We start from the raw sequence: 21,660 nt of genomic DNA, 5'->3' as shown, positions 1-21,660 counted from the left end.
TCCTTCCTTCCTTCCTTCCTTCCTTCTTTCCTTCCTTCTTTCCTTCCCTATTCCTTTAATTGTGCTCTCAGGTCGTTTCACCCTGTCATTCCCACATCTGGACAATGCAGGTTCTCAACTAGAGGAACGTGAACAACCCCACGCAGACACGAGGAGATCATGGATGCTCTAGGAGTGAGGGCCTCCAGTGGGAATCCAAGCGTGGACCTTCTGGTTATGAGGAGAAGAGCCAACCCAACGCCTGCTCTGATCCCCAAGATGTTGAATTTTCCAGAAATCCCTTTCAAATAGTTCCTGGCGTCCCTAAATGCAAGATCGCATATGTTCAGCAATGTTCTTGCGAGGGTCCAGAAGGTTCTCCGCACCTCCCCGCTTGGGATCTGGACGTTCTAAAGCTCCTTGTGTGGCATTACACAACATCCTCCTGCAGCAGGGAACTTTAGAACCCTCACGGCTCAAAGAATGTCTCATTTGGACACTTGAAGGTGCAGCTTCTGCGGAAGGATCCGGGCCCATCTGGGCGAGAAGCTGCACCCTCAGTGCGCGGAAATGTTTTGGGGAAAATTGGCAAATGAGACGCCAATTTACTCCTCAAAAGGTTAAGAGCCGCACAAAGAAGGCATTCTAGGAGCCGGCGAGTCTGATTGGCCAGAGGGGAAGTTTTTCTGGGATGGCGCTGGCGTAGCTTCCGTATCTACTCCATGCAGGAGCCGGTGGTGGCGATCGCGATGATGTGAGGGCGATAGATGCGCGGCAGCTGCATCCTGTGACCGCCGCCGCGCTCCGCCATTTGTCTCTGTCAGACCAGCCTCTCTGCTGAAAGGCCTTGGCAGCTTCACTGCCTGAAGACTGACGTTTTTTTTTTTTTTCCTCGACGCACATGGCCCTCCTTGCCACCCGCCTTCTGGTCAAACCCACTTCCATCCTCCCCCCCGGGCTGCAGACACTCCAGCAGGCAGGTGGCTGGGCTGCGGCCACGTCCGACCCGCTGTCGCTGTGTCGCTTCCCCGCCTCGAGGAGCTGCCGGAACATCTGCCCTCGCAATCAACGCTGGAGATGGGCCAGGAGATGCACGGCGGACACCAACCTCCCTCAGCCGGGTTAATTGTCCTCTTCCTCCAGCTTGCCTGTATTTCGGGCCCTTCCTCTCCGCCCTCTCTGTGAAAGGCAGCGGCCTGTAATTAGCCCCGCCCCCTGACCTGAGCCACAACTCCTGACCTCAAATGAAGGCGAGGAGATAAGTGACTTGACCTCCTCGTTCAAACTCTAGCCTGAGATTCTCCCGATGTATCAGGTCTTCACCTGACAGAACATGTTTGGAAAAGGTTTGGCGAAGGTTGCAGGAGAAAGCAGGGTCTTTGGAGGAGGGGGAGGACCTGCATGAGGTGATTGATGGTGTATAGTGGCAAGGTGGAGAAGCGGTTAGAGCAGGGGTGTTAAACATCCTGCCCATGGGCTGGCACTGACCCACCAGGGGTCCAATCCAGCCTGTGGAATAAAAAAAAAAAAAAAACATAAAAATCATTAACTATTTTTTTAGATAAAACTGCAGTTCCTATATTGTCTGCTTGGGGCGGACAGTTTGGTCATTGTTAGCAACATGGCACAAAACTATGTGACTCACAACTTACAGCAGATGGCAGCAACGCTGCTTCCGGGTCTGTAAACAGCATTTATACGTATTGTTCGAAATTTACGTGCTTTTCTGTTGGCCCTCATCAGCAAGATGTCGTTGTTAAAAAAGAACAAAGTGGACATGGAGTGTGGGGTTTTCCGAGAAAAATGGACCACTTCTTGTTTGTTCATTGAGGCTGATAAGAAACCCGTATGCTTGGTGTGGATGCAGCAAGACTTGCCATGGTGAAAGATCCGCCAAACGCACGGAGAACCGAGAAGAAAGAACCGAGGCAAAGTATTGTTGAAATTGCATTTACTTTTCTTCATTCATTCATTACATATAAAGATCTTCAAATTTATCTGTTCTCCTTTACACTAAAACAAAGGAAAAATTCCCTCCTTCTTAGATAATTACGCAATCATTTTACTTGTCCGGCCCCCTTGACATCAAATTAGGCCATATATGGCCCAGAACACACCTGGGTTAGAGCTTCCTTCTTGCAGCCAGAAGGTTGGGTTCCGTCTGGGTTAAATCCTGTGTGGAGTCTCCGTGTTCTCCCTGTGTCTGCCAGGGGTTCCTCAGGGTTCTGCGGGTTCCTCACACAGTCCAAACACATGCAGGAGGTTCATGGAGACCCTACGTTGTTATGAATGTTGATATTGGTTGTGATTTCATGCCCTTGGGTGACCTCAGGTGAATCCATCCTCCTGCTGCCTTGGCCCTGAAATCCACAGAGATGCTCAGCCACTCAACCAGGTGTCCTTAACCCAGAACGGGAACTTGTGAGTTCTCCCAACAAATGAAGTGGTGACCCTATGAAATGACTTACCAAACAGATTGATTTGTATACAACAGGTTAAAGTGAGAAGAAGCTTTTGCTTGTATTGAAGACCTCCAGATAAGCATCCATGGACCAGGAGCTTGAGTTCCCACCTCGAAGAAGGTTCTTACTGTTTGTCAGGCGAGAATCTGGAGAGACGGTAAGAACCGAACCTTCTCATCCACGTCTGGACAATGTAGGAAGCTCCTTCTTGTCCTTTGGGCTTTTCCCTTCAGGGGCCACCACAGCGAATCAATCTTCTCCATCTAACCCTATTTTCTGTATCCTCCTCTCTCACACCAACTAACTTCATATCCTCTCTCACAACATCCATATATCGTCTCTTTAGTCTACCTCTAGACCGCCAATTCCACCATACTACCAATATATTCACTATCCCTCTTCTCAGTCTGGCTTCTCTGAACTTCTCTCCAAAACATCTGACATGTGCTGTCCCTCTGATGGACTCATTCCTGATCCTAGCCATCCTGGTCGCTCCCAAAGAGAACCTCAACATCTTCATCTCTGCGACCTCAAGCTCTGCCTCCTGTCTTTTGGTCATTGTTACTGTTTCCAAGCAATGCAGCATCATTGGTCTCACCACTGTTGGACAATGTACGTTTTTGGACCATGGGAGGAACCTGAAGAACTCCACACAGACACGGGGAGAACATGGGGTGAAAAGAACACTACCGGGGACCTTCTGGAAGCAAAAACTCCAAGGCGTGGACGTTCTACAGCAAAGACCTCTCTAATTATCTGTGGCCTTTGTGAGGAGGCCGCCGACACAATAGAAGGTAGTTGGCTGGTGATTTATCACCTGTGTGTTTGCAGCAGCCCCGAAGGCTATCTTGGCCGTCCACCGAGCGGCCCGCTTGCCCCCACTGCCGACTTTCGGCCAAAATGTAACGGCGCCTGGATACTGTGGCAAACCGGCTTTTTTTTTCTAAAACAACCTCCTACCTGTCTTTTCTTCTCACCCCATGACCACTAAGAATCCTATCTATCCACACACAGACACACACACACACACACACGCACTCACGTGCACACACGGCATCGTCTGGGGGCACGGCCCACGGAGGATGTGCACGGACACCGGGGCGCTGACCTTCTTTACAATTTCCTTTCTGCTCAGTCACGATAAATCGACACGTTTGTCATTTTCACGTTGCAGCTATCGGAATGCCACTGAACATTGAGCTGAATGTGTGTGTGATCACATACACTTAATGCTAATAGCAGCTGTCAGTCAGCCACCTTGAAAACAAATCTCATAAATACTGTTCTCTGGTGTTTTCGCACTTGTTGTAAATAAATAATCAATAATAGCTAAGAAACTAAATACTAACAATTATACATGGTGGAGGGGGAGCTAAGTGGCTAATGCTAACCATTTGCTAACCCCCCCCCCCCCCCACCCCGCCCCTTTTCTTGCCGTTTCAGGTCAAAGCTTAGCGTTTCCCTCTGGAGAAGGTTCACCTGGCCTGGACCTCTGTCCCAGATCTGGACGTCCTGAGTAGATGGAGATCCAGGAGGCTGAGGTGGAGAAGAATGCATGGAAGAAGGTCTTTGACAGAAACACACAGCGAGGAGTCCTCATGTTGTGTGTGTGTGTTAATTTATCTGACATCATAAGAGACGTCTTTCCTTTTAATTTAGTCATTTTGTTAAAAAATGCATGGTTCAGGCTTTGTGTGTTTGTGTGTGTGTTTGTGCGTGCGTTTGTTTCCATGTGTGAAAGTTTAGACTCTTTTAGTCTTGATTAAGTTGTTTTGTTGACAAATGTATAGTTTTTTATTTCTCTGTGTGGACCTGTGTGTGTGCGCGCATGTGTCTGTGTGTGTGTATCTGACAAAAGTTGAGATGCCTCTATGTTTGATTTAATCATGTTGTTCAAAAGTTTCTGTGTGTGTGTTTGCATAAGTTTTTTTTGTTTGTGTATGTGTGTGCTGTCATCAATTTAGACTCTTTTTCAGTCTTTATTTAGTCATTTTGTTGACAAATGTGTAGTATTTACCGTGCGTGTGTTTGTGTGTGTTTGTGTGTGATTGCCTGGCACCCGTTTAAACTCTTCCACACTCGATTCAGGCATGTGTTGACAAACGTGCACTTCTAACTTTTTCCGCGTGCGTGTGCATATGGGCGTATGCGTCCATATTTACGTGTGTGTGCGCGTGGACGCGTGTGATCCCTGTCCCCCGTTCAGACTCCTCTATTCCCGATGATCCAGGCACTTTGTTGACAAATGTGCACTTTAAACTTTCTCCCTGCGTGCATGTGCATGCGAGTGTGTCGGTGCGCACACGCACCGACGCACGCGCGTTTCTTCTCCTGTGAATGTCAAGCCATTCATCTCCATCAGCGGCTCCGCTGGCAGCCAAGGTGAAGCAGCTCCTTCAGCTGGAGGCGGGAAACTTCTCCTCGCCAACCTCCGCCGGCTTTATTCGCCTTTTCTTGCCTCCTGTCACCCCCTCCCTCCTCTCTTCCTCTTCCTCCTCCTCCTCTTCCTCCTCCTCCTCTTTCTCCCCCCAGTGTGAGTATCCATAGTGTTATAAAGCTCTGTGCTTCATCCTCCTCTCACTCCGGAGCACCGACAGCTGCTCCGGCGCGCCACCCGAACGCCGCGGGCGATGACCCCGCCTGGATTAACGCCCTAACATCCGCCGCTCCACGTCCCCCCGCCGTCCCCGTCCCCTCCCCGCCGTCCCCGTCATGTGGTACGTCGCCCTCGCCGAGCCTCGGCTGCCCGCGGGTCCGACCGTGACAGTGCTGTGAGGCGGACGCCGGCGTGGATTAAATGGTCCGATATTGGAAGCAGCCGAGCTCCGGGAGGATGCTGGGGACGCGCCGCAGCGCCGCGCTCCTCCTCGCCGCTGCGCTTTGTCTGGTGAGTTCAACTTTTCTCCTTCGCGATATTTGCACCCTTTCAGATGTGTGTGTGTGCGTGTGTATGTGTGCGCGCGTTGGTAGATGCCCTTATTTGAAATCACAGATCGGCGTGTCCAAACTTTACGCGGTGTTAAGTTGCGCCAGGTGAGTCGAGCGTAGCCCACCTGCGCATGAGGAACACACACACACACACACACACACACACACACACACACAGACCGACCGATGGGGAGCAGCGGCGTCTCGCGGGGGCGCCATAGCAAAATTGGAGTCCACGTCCGGTTACAGCGGAACCCTGGAGCCGTCCGGGGGGCGGAAAACACACACGACTTTCCGCTCATTGCGAATCGGCGCGCACTTGGTGTTGAACTAAAGACATAAAACAAACCAAGATGAGCGATGAAACTTTCCAACGCCACCCTATGCTCGTTCCTCCACGGTCCGCACGGCCTCACACACACACGAACACACACACACACACACACACAGAGCACCATTTGGTTTTGTTTAATGCCCCTGTGCTTAAAATGTTTATTTTTTCAAAAGAAAAAAAAGTCTTTGAGTTTATTTTATTTTTTTCCTCCCTGACAGGAACTAACCCCTGAACACACGGGGAGTGACGGCTTGTACGCGTGTATGCGTGCGTGTGTGCGTGTGTGTCTGTGTGTGCGTTTGTGTGCGTGTGTGTGTGTGTGTAGAACACAACGCGTTGGCACGTAGCTTTCCGCGGTATTGAATCGGCCGAGGCCTCAAAGCTGCACAGGATCCATCATTATTGTTCGTATTATTTTTATTATCATTATTATTGTTATTGCTATTATCACAAATCTATATTCATTTCCATGGGTATTTTTATTGCAGTTTATGATTATCATCATTGTTATTGCTATCTTTATTAGGACCTTTTTAATATTATTATTACTCTCATTACATGGGCACACACACACACGCACAAATATATATATTATACATACATACAAACATATATAAATATATAAATAAATATATAAATATATATATATATATATATATAGGCATTTATAGTAAATGTGGAGTTTGTCGCTGCACACTTCTGTAGACACGGCGCCGTATCCGGGCCGTCCTCCGCCGCTCCTCCGCCTGCAGCCGCGGATTAGCGCTGAACCCCGGCGCTCCGAATCCGTGTTAAAGGCACTTGTCTCCTCTAAGCCTCTTGTCTGGCAGCCGCGCCTTGACCCCGATAAGAGGCGGCGGGTGCAGGCAGATACCGCCGACCTGAGGTCCCCTTTTAATTAACACGGCGGGAATTCCTCCTGCACGGACTGGGATTATCGTTTTTATCCAATTCTGTTTATTTATCACCGCCGTGATAGCACCGAGATACACTTCATGACTAACACTATATGCGCTGTTATTAACAGTCTAGAAGTAAATATGAGTAAATACGAAACCAGACGTGGAGCAGTGATAAAGTCTGTGTGTGTGTGTGTGTGTGTGGGGGGGGGGGGGGGTCATATATCATATCTAATCACATGTGATTAGATATGATATATGATCATATGTGATAGAGGGCATATGGTATATAATGGTGCATTATATATGATTACTGGTAATATATTACATATGGTGTATGATATATGACGGTATATGGAAATATATGCTAAATGATGTATAATGACCTGTGCTACATGAAATGACTATATATATCATAATGTAGAATAATACGCAATTTATGACATGTGACAATATATAAGATGATATATGACAAGTTGGATATTTGACAAATGGTGATATATGCTATATGATGATATAGGATATATTATAATGTAGGATAATATGTGATATATATGATATCAGATGATATGTAGTAATATAGGACACATGACATATGACGATATATGCTATACTATGATATGTGACATAATGAAGTATGGTAATATGTATTACATGTTTTAATACAATATTTGATTATATATGACATATGATGATATATTATAACATATGATTTTAAGATATATTATAATATATGAAATGACATGATAAATATGAAATAATATGATAAATGATGACATGGCTATGAGGATACGTGATAATGTAGAATATGTGACAGTATATGATATATGAATAAATATGAAATCATATGATAAATGACAATATAGAATATTTGATAATGTAGAATATAGGACAATATATCAAAAATGAAGTACCTGGAAAAGATGTGTGTGTGTGTGCGCGTGTGTGTTTCTTTTCAGGTATACAATCGTTTATGTTTGAAAAGTGTTTAAAAAGACATTAGGTGAGTGACTGGCTGTGCACCGGAGACGTCCTTCCCTCACAAGATGCACCCCTCCAACACACACACACACACACACACACACACACACACACACACACACACATACACACACACACACACACACACACACACACACTCCATGCCAAAGCCCCCTCTGGCGCAGCAGAGAAGGCTTCAGCTCCCAATCTTCAACCTCCAGACCCCGAAATGAGTTGCTGATAATAAATAGCATGTTTTCATTGGGATGTTTGAAGCTGAAATCATCAGAAGAGGGCCCCTTCTCTCTCTCTCTCACACACACTCTCTCTCACACTCTCTCTCTCACTTTCTCTCACACACACACACTGGGCAGGTTTATTGCTTGGCCATCAGCCCAGATGTCTAAGTGAGCGTTTCATCGCTCAAACCTTTGTCCCTTTGGGCTTTTATAGCAGCATGGCGGCGGTGTTTCAGAGCCGTTCGCACCGTTTTGAGGAATACAAGCGCAAAGAAGGGCCAGAGAGCCTCGGTGCCGCTCTTCCTCTGTCGGCCTCCTTGCCGAGGGCTGAGTAACAAGCTCTGTTACGCTTCTCAAGGCGCCGAGGAGTGTCCACCGCCGCTGCAGCGACGGCTTTTATAGGCCGAGGGGGTCGAAGGGGGAAGGTGCTTAGGGGGCTGCGGACTTAAATTTTATTTTAGTCTCCAAACAAAAGGCAATCAGCAGAGAAACATACCGACAGCATCAGCATCTAAAACAATCCAAATTAGCTGCAGACGGTGTATTAAAGGTCTATATATACATTATCTCAATTACATTTCAATGTCCTGGCTCAAACATTGGCCATGGCTGTGTTGTCCTGCAGTGTGTATTCACTGAAAGACTGTGTGTGTCCACCAGAGAGCACTGATACATTTGCCTGACGCCTGATTCTCCTACACTCCGCTATCCAGAGTGATCCTACTCAAATATGCATGATTTGGTTGTGAAAGATCAATAAAATGAATTAAATTAAATTAAATTAAATTAAATTAAATTAAATTAAATTAAATTAAATTAAATTAAATCAATTGCTCCTGCAAACTCCATTACACTGAGTAAAAGTGAAATAGATGATGAATGAATGACTTCAATGAAAAGAAAATATATGTCCTGTGCACTTCTGTGTATATTGCGCTAATTGTTAATGTTGGTTGATCTTCATCAAATGCATAACAATTGTTAATATAATACGTCACACTTTCAAAATAAACGTGTTGTAGAGGTGGAGGTGCTCTGAGGTGCGCAGGCATGACGTTAATGACCAGTAAATCCTCACATGGATGCCGTTCTGTAATAAGATGTCGATCTCCTCTCTCGTCAAGCTGCCTTACGATCATCTTTTCTATCTACGCACTCGTCCGTCGTGTTGGCTTATCAGTTTGATACGGAGCCCACGATGGGATCCATTCACAGATCACTTCCTGGGGTCGTTGATAAGACGTTCTGACAGATGTGTTGTTTGTTACAATCTCAGTTTATTGTGCACTCTGCAGCATGAGGAAAACCAATATTCTTGATATTTGATTGGACCTCCTGATGATGACCTCACAACCTGCATCCGAGCGGCAACAGCACCAACATCTGACAACCCAATCATATATGATACGCTTGAAATCTGATTTAAAATTTATTTTAACTCAACGATAACCCGTAAAGTTGCATCTGTTTTTGCCTCCGTTGAAGCGGCACAGAGCTTTTGGGGATTGATGCCTCAAGGTGACCCATCTTGTTGTGGTGCTTCCGTGATCTTGTGACCCCTGAGATCCCGCGCGGGAGGGGGGGATTCTTTTGCTCCCTGGGGCGATCCCCACATGCGGTACTGCAAATTGCCAAAACACCGGCTGACCCCGATGCGCTGCCTTAAGGTCAATGATAGCAGCAGCTATTTCAGCGGCCAAATTTTCCTCCTGATCCAGAGCCAGGGAGGTGGCCGGATCTTCTGCTCAGATTGGAAAAAGAACCTCGTGTTCTGGTGTTTTCTTTGCTCCTGTTGACCGTTGTTTGTTTCATAAATGCCAAAACTGACCTGACCGGTTGTGTTCCTGTTAATGTTGGTAGAATGTTAGACAATTAGCAAAAATCGGAACGTCGTGTGTGTGTGTGTGTGTGTGTGTGTGTGTGTGTGTGTGTGTGTGTGTGTGTTGTGTGTGTGCATACTTTCTCATTCACGTTCCACTGGCAGCTTAAGAAGCAACACGCAATCCAACCAGGTCAATGCAGTGGACACTCAAAAACACGAAACAGGATTTTTGCAATCAATGTATCAATTTAAACACCAGTGTATTGGGATGAAAACTATACAGTTAAATAAAACACAATTTACATATAAATATAAAAATATTTGTGTTTGCATGTATATGTATTGTATCTGTGTTTGTATATGTATGTGAATGTATGTGGGTGTGTATGTGCATGAGTGTGAGTGAGTTTCTTCACTGTTATAACATAAGAAGTGTTTAAAAGCTATGTAAATATAATGCTATGAAAGGTACTTGTGTTTTGTGAGGTTATGTGGCATCCTCACAGAGATAGCTGCGCCAAAGTATGTGTGTGTGTGTTTGTGTGTGAACGTGCATGTGTATGCGTGGGCGTGTGATTAATGACCACAATTTCAACTCTCCGTCCTCTCCGTGTGCAGACTCTCCATGCTGTTGTCAGAGCCAGAGCGTCTACTTGAAGGGCCTCATTTTCAAGAAAGCCTCCATTCATGGTTCCATTCTAGCTGATCTCCAGCGTCTCTGATATTTACGTCCACCCTGACCAGACCATCGCTTCCGAATCCCAACACTCAGTTAGAAGAGAGCAAGTCAATGTAACAGTTCAGGGAACATCACAGCAGAAACTTCATTGGTTATTTTTTGGATTTTTAGTGACATATTGTTGGATAATGACGGTATTGCGTTTGGGGAAGTTAATGTAGCCTCCACACTGAGCATGATGGGACGAGCATAAGCAGTAAAGATTAGCATGATGTTCTGCCGAGACGCTCCACTGACAGTAGAAATGGAAATCCCGCAGCCGGTGAGAGCAGTGAGAATATATATTTATTTTCAGAGCGAGATTTAATTGTGTTGTTGTTTATCATTTAATTGAAGCAAACCAGGTGTGCTGTTCAAAGGAGCCACTCGACAGTGGCGGCCGTCTCACCGTCAATTTCTCCGACGCTGCCTCCATGAGCTCTCCGAGGTGTGTTGCTGGCAGTATTTTTATGTATTTTTTGAATTCCTCCATAACTATTGGCCAGTTTAACATATTAAAACCAGCTTGTCGGGAGATTGCTGCTCGTGATTATGATACAGCTTATTTTTTTAAATGACATGATAAAAACAATTCAATATTTCTCTGAAAATACATACATTCATCTTGTATTGTGTGTCTATACATGATATCCATGATGTTTGTGTTATTCAAATTACTCAAATTATTAGTTTCAAATAAATTGAAAAATACACATCAAAATTACATCTTCCTTGGAAAATGAATGAATAATAAATTCATCAAAAACAATAATTTTAAAGTAAAAAGTGATCAGAAAAAACAAAGGTAACAAATAAATTCAACTAAAAAAAAGGGACCCGTCTGTCCTGTAGCCAAATGAGAAAAAAAGTCAGTTATACATAAATAATTTTGATATAAATTGGAATAAAAACTTTTTGCCAATGCATATTGCAGTCCATAAAATTTACGATCACAATTTTTATTTTGTCATTTTTTTCCAGGAATTCTATCTTCAATTGCAAATTGCAAATAGATATTCTTTAGTAGGTCAGGATATGAAACATGTGTGAGCTCTGGTCTTCGCTTGGCCTTCCTTCCATATACAAGACAATTCTGACATTTCCAAGAGGTGTTGTATCTGTGTGTCCCGTGCAGATGTGTGGAGCGTCGCTGTCAGAGGTCCTTAAATCTATTACCCACTAAGTGTCTAAATCGAGACAAATCATTCGAGGTTTCCACCATGTCCTCTGAGACGTTTGCTGCGGCTTTTATTTTTACGTTAAATCCAATCATTGTCGACCGTGAGAATCCGGGGAAAGCGGCTGCACGTGTCGGCGTGAGCAGGAAGTGGATTTGTAGCGTGGAATGATGGATCACCCTGCTTTCTAACCTCATGAAGGGCTTGACTGACCAATGAAACAGAGCGGGCTGACATGCTGCCCCCCTGGGGGTTTGGTGGAAATTGTGGGCATGGGGAGACAATGGTGGCAGTGGGGGTGATGGATCTGCCATCACTGCGCTGTCTCATGCATGGTCCACCAGCAGTGTCGGTTATCTTCCTCAAATCTTTCCAGCGGTCACCTCCTCTTACTCCTCCTACTTCCTCCAGCCCAACCATAGAGGGGTGGCGTGAAGAAACCCCAGGTGCAGAACAAGCCGGGGGAGGGGTTCCATCCCATGAAGCAAACACGTTACCTCCATTGACAGCTTTGGCGTCCAACCAGGAGAAGAGAGGGGAAATGTGACGGCTCCATGCGGAAAAACCTTCATGCTAATTGAATCATACTGGATGTGACACCCCCAAAAAATGAAACTGGTAATCTCGGTTCGTCCGCCAGGAGCTTTTCTTTCAACTTCGGTGCGCAGTCAGGGTCGATTCAGCTGGAGTACAATGAAAGTATGGCGTTGTACGTAATTGTTAAGGACTATCGAACTCTGCTAAACACCTCTTTGCTCCTGAAACTAGCCAACACCGTCTTTCAAGTTACTTTGCAAATGTACCCTTGTGGTTTTTTTTCTTTCGTAATGACTGAATTGCGGATTGGGGGCATGAGCGAGAGAGAGGGAGTGCAGTCTTCATCTGCAGTCAGTGTCTGTCGGGCTGCGATGGCCATCACGCTGGGCAAACAAGCAGATGTTTATGGCATTGCATTTGTCAACACAGATGGTCCTCCTGCACAGAGACTAGCGCTATAGTCGCCAGTCCTGGCCCTCTCCACGGTCACTGCCTCTGCACCAGTGATGGCTGGTCTGAGTCTCCAGTCTGACAGGTTTTCAACAAAAAACACGCTGTGGTTCGGGTTGAGGTGAACGACATTCGATGGGAGGGAAACGTTAGCCTAGCTGTAAGACGCCGCAGAGATCACCCATCAGAGTAACGTCTCACTAATATGGAGTTTTCTGTGTCTGCAGAATAGGCGATGTGGGAACAAGTGACTTCCGAACAACTTTATAACTGTAAAGAGCTGAAACTCTCTGCATTTCATTTGAATGTTTGAACATAAATTGAACTGAAAAGAATGTGGAAATATTATTTGATATATCTGTATACATTGGTCTCGCCTGTTGGGGTGATGTTGAGAAAAGCACTCAATCCCCTCACTCCTGCTTGGGTGCTACTAAATGGCATTTAACTTCATGATGGGTTAAATGCAGAAAACAAAGACTCGAGAGGGAATGATCCAATGTGGAACAGGAAAGAGATGGATATAAAAATAAAATGTAATAACCATATTCTAAAAAAAAACCAACCAAGTTGTATATCAAAATGCAATTCAATAGTAATATTACTGAAAAGTATTATCAAAAAAGGAGATGGATATAAAAATATAATACAATAGCAATATGTCATGAATGTAAAGTAATTATACATTGAAAAAAGCTCAGTTTTTATTTCAATATCTATTTTTTTCTATACCTATAAGCAATGTTGACGTGAACACATTGGACTGCTATTCTAATATGTTGGGATGGAGTGCAGCTTCCTCAGTGCAGTCAAAGTCACTCATGCGCTTCCGCATTATCTAAAATTTCCACCTCATTCGGCCTCCCATAAATGTCAGGAATATCATATCGTTCATTAATCATATATGGTATATTGTTAGTCATACAAGTCCACCGAGTCACATACTGTATGTCCTATAAAGTATATATGACCTATGTGACAAATAAAATCTATGTTTCGTGTAATATTTATGACATTGGCATGGTCAGTGGTATGCGATATCCCACTGTGTGCTTTATTTATTTTATTTTAATGCTTCTGGGTTTATTTTTATATCGAACAAACACTAAAGCTGGTTTTCTCCCCCCTGTATCCTGAGAAAGCTACAAAGGAGCTGTTGTCCTTCATAATTGTCCCGTGTAACAAATGAAAGACCGTCGCTGTATTGATTTGCCCACAAGAATCCCAATTTTTTTTCCTTGACCTGTTAATTGTGTCTGGACTGCGCAGAGGGCGGAGGGAAAAGGCCTCCGACAAGCAGCTCCTGCAGCTGACAGCTGTCAGTCAAGTGTGTGCTAAATGGAAAAAGGTGATTCTTTGGCACTAATACTCATGTTACACTATCTTGCCTCGGCTGCAAGGGTTTCATTGTGCAGGGAAAACACGTTTCCTCACCGCACATATGACAATATGCACTTTGAATTCTCCCCGTCCTTATCTCCACCCCATTGTCTCCTTGTCTCCTTATCACCTCTCCAGGCCTGCACACTCTGCATTGTTTTCCTGGAGAGTCACAAGAATAACTCTTCTTGTCGAGATGACCCCCTGACTTGATATGCTCCTCACCTTCCCGGGAACTCAGAACCCCTCCTTGGTGTTTGTCAATGCCCCCCCCCCTTCCTTTTACAAAATCACAGCTGTCAACCTGGTCGTTTGCACCGGAAACCTCTCGAGTCACTACCACGATCCCAGAATCATAGTGAGATGCCACTCAGGGTAGGGATTCCTGAAGTTGTCATTGTGATTTGCAATGATAACCGCTGTAGCACCACAAGAAATAAAATATCCTTTTAAGATCAAAACCCTTAAAGGACGATCATATATTTTTTTTTTGATAAAACATGTATGGGCTGGCTCACCTGTGCTTGATTGACGCAAAAACCAAACAAGTTCAAACAAGCAACAAGCATAAGTAGTCCTGACAGACCTGAGCTTCTTACCGGCGGCCTGCTGCTGCTCACTCGGGTTGAGAGAGTGCTTTATTTAATGTAGAAAATGTTCTATAACGTTATACAATTTTTTTCACTTTGATGATTATTATAAATCAATAAGAATTAAAAATAGACAGAAGTAAATAGAAGTTTGCTTGTAGGTCAGCGAGAGAAGGTGGTACCGTTGTACTTATAATCTTCACAGTTGTAAAGCCATTGCATACAAGTACAGTCTATGATACAGTTTTATTTATAAATGCCAGATCCATTCTCTGATGCTAATGGTACCACAGGTACCCTCCAATCATCCCTCGGGGGCAATAAAAGAGATTCTGATAAGGCTCTTTCCTTACCATGCATGTTTTGGTGATACTCACAAGCGTAAGGGCCTCCAAGTACCGAAGGGTTGACGGCTCCAGGTCTGAAGGGAGTTATTCCCTGAAATGAAGGTTCACGTTCAATGTTAGGAAGGCACAGGACTTATACCGGTAGATCAGTGAGGCATCTGGAGGTGATGTTGACGGAGCACCTTGGGAGCAACTGGCGAGTCAGTCACAGCTCTGAAATGCTAGGAGGAGCTCAGGAACCAAACCAGGACCCTTCAGTCCTAGAGCTAATGCAGACGTCCATGGTGTTCTCTGAGCCACTATTCCTCTGTCCTGAAAGAGTCCCTTGAGGTTATCGAGTTTGCTCTTTCCCGTAGGAGGCCATACCTATTTCCTCTCGGGGCTGGAGAAGGTCTTAAGGTGGCCGAGGAATACCTCAGGTGTGCAGATGCGGAGGAATAGAAATAAAATCAAAGAAATAAAGTTGAAGGAGACCTTGGCATCGTTTTTGCAGTTGAAGAGAATGACAGGTGCCGTTTGAGTCTTGCTGTAAAAAAACAAAATGATATTTTTCAGGCAGAGGAAATCACAAATGCAGTGTGTAAAGAGCTTTCAGAGCCATGTTTGCAGTCTGCCTTCTGGATGTTTTCTCTTATGACCAACTAGATGAATCTAGATTTGCCATCTGTTGTGGATGAGAGAAACGGCGAGGAAATATCACTCTCCCTTGTTGCGTCACAGGCACACCACAACACATCACACACACCAATATGGAAGCTCTCTGGTGTATTTATCGGCATTTTGCCAGTGTCCTGGCTTACGCTGCAGTTCAGGATGGAAACTCAGATGAAATTCCATTGTGTGTAAGATAACCCCGTTTGGCTGTATTTACTTTAGTTTGTTTGAACAAGATTAGCTCGGGAAGCCAGTGGAATCATACCCTGTGCTACAACTGATTTGGACGGGGTGCATGCCTGCGTCCTCTAAAACATCCATCCGTGTTGAACAAGGTTCCTTTAACCTTCTGTTCCGTGAAACTTTGCTTCTCTCACTGTTATGTTCCTTCATAGGTATTTTTGAATTATTCTCCGTTCCATGAAGCCAGAGGGCCATAGGGATCACTCTGAAGCCACTGCTGTACGCAGTTATGGCTGGTAATGTGGTTTGTGGTAAAGTGGCTTCATTTGTGGAGGCTGAAGTTGTCAAAGGGGGGCCATAAAAACCCTGCAAGAAATATCATTCTGCTCTAACAAGCTGGTAGAATGAGACCAACGGTCGGTTTCTAATCCTGGTTAGGCATTCATTGAAACAATTATTGCTGACTGAGGTCTTCCTTGTTGGTTGCAAGGTGTCTCTGCACTAATTCATCCTGTCGCTGTGATGGATTTGCAACGTTCTCCTGGCAACTGGCCCGCGGCTCCAGGAGGCTGCGATGATCTGTCAGCTATAACTTAAAAGATTAACTCTTGAGAACACGGCAACGGCTCGCTGCTATGATTTACAGATGGCTTCGCAATCGAACAGCATCTGTTTGGGACCGGGTGCAGACCGGACCGGCACCAGGCGGTGCTGGGAATCATTGCAGACTTTGTTTGGGACGACATTCATTCCCAAATGTGACTGCATGACCAGCCCACTGTGCAATGTCATGCTACCGTTACAGAGTGTGTTAGATCTGGGTAGAAGGCTGCTGCTAGGAGGATGACCGGAGAGGAGGTTTATGGATGTATGGGGAAGAAATAACTGCACGCAGGGTTTTTTTCTTTGCTCTTAATATAGTCCAATGAGTAGGAGCAATCCTGTGTTCTGGTTCAGATACCAGTTTCAAAAATGCGAGGGCAAACTCAGGGCTTGTAACTAACAGCAATACCTAAATGTCCAGTCGGTCCGGAAAAAAACTTGGAATAACTCCTCAGAATTACAAGTTAGAGACCGAGTTGCATTTCTGGATTAGCATTCAGATGCAATGCATTCTGATCTTCCATATAAGTATCTGTATCATCGACCTTTATGCAAATACTGCATCTTCATAGTCATGAAATATCGGTATTATTTAATCTGAGTTGTTCTAATGACTTAGATAGTTATGGAAATTAGCTATAGAGAACTTTATATTGTATTTTCTACATTGTAGAAGACCCAAAGATTTTGTTTAAATAAGTAATTGCATTAATATCTTGGACTCAGAGTGCAAGCAACCAAGTTAAACAGCATCTCTTAAATCTTTTTTTACACAGAGCACAGAACTCCTTTTTAATGAACATAGTTATGTATTTATTTACTTAACATACCTCTACCCTACCACCCCTGATGAGATGGCCCTCAGTTTGAGGGCTCCAGCAGGCTCAGCGAGATCCTACTAAAACCCCTACTAAACCCCAGAATAGGACGGTAACGATCTTCTCTTTAGCGCTGTCATGTGCGGCCATGTCACTTTAACAGCTGGCGGCCGGGCTTGTCCTCATCAATGTCATCACTGAAGGCCAGCACATCCCAAACGAGACTGCTGTGGTTTTATATCCGGGCTAAACTCTGGAGTTTACATTCGAAGCTTCCCTGTTCTGTGAAAGTTCATTTTATAACCATAAATATTTTACGCCCGGCTACTTCTATGATCCATCACGACTTTCAGGGCCTCACCCTGAGCCTGGTGATAAATAGATGTCCCTCACACAGAAGCTGGTGTTCCTCTGTGAAGACAGTAGTTCTTTGACCAAAGTAGTAGGAATCTGTAAGCACAGAGCTAATTACATGTCTGAGGATCGTCCGACAACGAATCCCGCTGAATTCAGCTGTCCTTGCATGGTCCCCCCCCCCCCCCAGCAAAGCTGTTTGTTTTGCCTGTGCTGCTCTGGCCTGTAGTGGGGAATGCAGGGATGGAATGGCTTCTATAATCCCCCCTCCTCCCCCTCTAAATAGCCGGACTTAATCCTCGCTGGGTTTGGGCACCCCTTGGTCAGAAATACAGATAAAATGCAGCTGTTCAAATGAATGATGTGGAAATCCTGCAGTTTAACTTTAGACAGAGTGATTCAGACTTTCTGCGTGTGTGTGCGGTAGGTTGGAGTGTGACACGGTTTAATTCAACCCCCTAAAATCCCAGATGTTGCAAAATAAACACATCTGTTTTGCGGCGGATTATCCGGCAGACACATGCCTTTAAAGCTCAATAGATGTGCAGTTCATTTTTATTTTTATTTTAGATTCAGCTCATTTCCTGCTGCACTGTAATCTGATGTTTATTTACTACAAATGTGTTGTTTTTGAGCAAAGGGACCTCTGTTAATGGGGTTTCATCTGTAGTTTGGTCTTAAAACAGATTTTGGATCAATGTATGGATGAATTCTCCCGGTGTTTAACTGTTGAAACATCCAGGAACTTATTTACAATTCTAACAGACCAACATCGTCTCCTGGGCTCAAGCATAACCACACATCCTCTCATTCACATGCCTGGACAATGTAGGGTCTCCACTGAGCCTCCTGCATGTGTCTTGACTGTGGGAGGAACCCGGAGAACCCTGAGGAGCCCCACGCAGACCCAGGGAGAACATAGAGACTCCACAAAGAAAGGAACCTCTGTGGGAATCCAACCAGGGACCTTCTCACTGTGAGGCAGAGTGCTAACCACTGCATCACCATGGCAAATAAAATAAAATAAAATAAAATAAAATAAAATAAAATAAAATAAAATAAAATAAAATAAAATAAAATAAAATTTCTCCAGTCCAAAACATACAGAAGTTTTTTTTGTACAGATATCCATCCAAAGAGGCCTTGGACAGAATCGGGCCCATCCATGATCCCGACTGCAGGATAAGGGATGAAGATAACAAACAAATAAATCAACAATCTTAGTATCAGCTCCTTCTTTCGCTTGATACCATATTTCCGTAAATGCGTTCCTCAATTCACTTGGGTTCCTCGTTGCTGGTTGCAGGTCGACTCGGGCTGGAGTGCAAAGTCACACCCGCCTCATCTGCATTCTTCGTGAGCCGCTTTGAATATCTGCGGAAGCCGAGCTCTGTTTACACTTACAGTGAGGCCTGAAATGAAACGGGGCGACTGGAAAAGATTAGGGAAGGTCAAATGGAAGCGCACATTCTCTCATTCATCCGTTTGTTTATTCATTTATTTAGTAACGTCACCAAACGCTCCGACTCCAGCCGGCCGGCGCGAAGGGGGCGACAGTATCAGTTTGAGTGATGCCTCTCCCGGAACTGAATTCTGAGATATGAATACCCAGAATCCGAAACAATCACAGCCCTTTCAAAACAGCCAGGTTTAATGGAAAAGTCTGGAGATACCCTTTATGTATATATATATATATATATATATATATATATATATATACATATATGCACTTGTTCTAATGCTGTCTGTCCTGTACGATTAAGCGCAGCCTCTGCCTTCACTCGGAGGACGTCAGCCCAGCAGCTGTCCTCTGTGATTAATGGTGCGCGGCGTGAGGCTGAAAGGCACGTCGGGAGAACAAAGAGCATTTTAAATGGACATTATCCTTACAAAAGGGGTCCGCCGCAGCGCGGCGCAGCACAGCGCACCGCACCACGCCACCGGACAAAGGCCGAGCCTCTGTGCAAAGTCAACCTGGTTTGCCCCCCCGTGTAGGAACTGTCAGCTCTCTGGGGGTCGGGAGCGGCGTTCCCGGTGGGGTCGTGTGTGTAAGCAGAGTTGTAAATTGATTCCATTCATGATCTGCAGCTCAGGAGACAAAATGTGAGGAGTTTATTTGATTACACGGGAGGCTGCCGCCGTGTACTCCTGTGATGGGAGACTCGATCTAGAAGGTTGAGGTGACGTCTCTGTGAAGAAAAATTGGAATGGCCTTGCAGTGTTAACAGCTGTGCAACATGCAACATGTCTTATCTGTCCTGTGCAATGTGTTGTTGTGTAGCAGCTGTGCTACTTACACTTTACCTGTCTTATCATCCAGGCTGTTCTCTCCTATACCTAAGTCGGACTTATTAGCTGATGAAATGTGCATGTGGTATTTCTTTACCTTTCTCCCTATATAAGCCTGCCTATAACATCATTCGGTGTCCAGTCTGTAAGGAGAATACACCCTGTTCGGCCAAATAGAAAGACTTGAGCTCTGTTTCTAATTGCAGATGACTGACAGTCTCTGCTGATCATAGTTTACTGTTATTGGCTATCACTGGTTGTTCATGTAAATTCGATGCAGCGTTCCTTTAATAAATTCTTGTAATCTCAGAAGACATATTGTTGTCTTGCCCCACTCACCATAGAGACTTTTGCCTCTACAGGCTTGAGCCGTTCTTCTCCTGCACACGTAATCGACGGCCCCTCGGACCCCTGCCTCCAGGGAAATGTCTTGTTTTGATGTCGCTGCCAATGCAAGAGATGCATGTGGATCCCATTGGCGAAAGCCGTTACAGTGCTTGAAATTATTTTGTTTTTTAAAAACAGAACTGAGACTTCAGAGATGCTTGATAGATAGATAGATAGATAAATAGATAGATAGAAAGATAGATAGATAGATAGATAGATAGATAGATAGATAGATAGATAGATAGATAGATAGATAGATAGATGGGATGATTGGTCTTCACTTTCATCATTTTGCGGTTTCATAGCGCTTTGCATAGAGCGGCTATGCAAAGACGCTAACAACCAGCAGCTCGAGAGCTATCAGCTAGCAGCTGAGTCAGGCGCTGTTTGTCCTGCCTGAAAAATTGAACCGACAACTTCTGGATCGGAGGGACAGATGCTCCATGAACCGAGCCAGCAGTAGCAGCCGCCCCAGTAGATTTGATGGTGATGGAAAGAATGTCTCCATGCGATAGCAGAAATGGAAAAATGCTAATTATCATTGCCGTTTGTACCAAGCGGCAGGCGTGTTTTCAATTTCTCGGGATGAAAAAAAGGAAGATGTGGCGGCGGGCCAGGGAAGAGGACATTACCCAGAGATGGGTCTCATCCTCAGCACATTAGTGGGAACAGGAGATGAAGAAATGTTTGAAGAAATGGGACGGTTTCCCAAGGTGACCCCTGGGGGCATTCCACCTTTTGTCCGTCCTTCTGCTCTGAGACACCGTTGCCATCATGTAATAATTTTTTTTTTTATTATTTTTCCCCGACTCTTAAACACTTCATAGTCTTCACAGTCCTCAGAGCCGTGACGCCGCCTCCGTGTTGCCTCAGAGCCACTGGAGGGAGCAGAGCTCTGATTGGAAACGAAAGGTCCAATTAGACAGCAGGTAATGGGAAGTAGTTCTCATTTCAGTCGCACACACACACACACACACACACACACACACACACACACACACACACACACACACACACACACACACACACACACACACACTCAAGCGCGGAGAGAGGGCGCTGTCACCATCTGAAGCCAAAACAGGCCTCTGATTTTTTTCCATTATCAGCCAGACTGGAGGAATCTTCCTGCTAAACATTGTTAGCTTTTGATATTCAACCATAAATGACGGAAACTAATTTCAGGCCACTGACGAGTGTTTTATTGTATTCTATCGAATGAAGAACGCCGCACCACACACACACACACACACACACACACATACACACACACACACACACACACACACACACACACACACACACACACACACACACACACACAAAGACAAACACAAAGGGCTTAATGAAAGAGATAGAGTGACATTAATTGAAGGAGAAAGATCAGCCTTTTATTTAATAAATAATTGTATTTGATAAAATTAACACATCGACAGCAGACTGAAACAAGGAGGTTCATTATTCCCGTAAATATTCCGGCATAGCGTGTAAACGTAAGAGGCCTCTTGTGCATTTAAATCTCGGGCAT

General features: G+C 44.8%; 1 protein-coding gene across 1 annotated transcript in view; it reads left to right on the top strand.

Moving 5' to 3' along the window:
* Nucleotides 1–5,025: 5,025 nt before the first annotated feature.
* nxph1 (neurexophilin 1) overlaps nucleotides 5,026–21,660 on the top strand; it is a 33,396-nt gene continuing 16,761 nt past the window's right edge. The window contains exon 1 of the mRNA XM_086177704.1: nucleotides 5,026–5,328. Coding sequence (XP_086033830.1) covers nucleotides 5,239–5,328 — 90 coding nt within the window. The 5' untranslated portion in view covers nucleotides 5,026–5,238. The remainder of the gene's footprint in view (nucleotides 5,329–21,660) is intronic.

This window comes from Fistularia commersonii, chromosome 30 (genome assembly GCF_037954325.1).
Source record: "Fistularia commersonii isolate RoL2024-O1a breed Wild chromosome 30, RoL_Fcom_v1.0, whole genome shotgun sequence".
Taxonomy (NCBI): domain Eukaryota; kingdom Metazoa; phylum Chordata; class Actinopteri; order Syngnathiformes; family Fistulariidae; genus Fistularia; species Fistularia commersonii.
The sequence above is the reverse complement of the archived record's forward strand: the minus strand, read 5'-3'. Positions and strand labels throughout refer to the sequence as shown.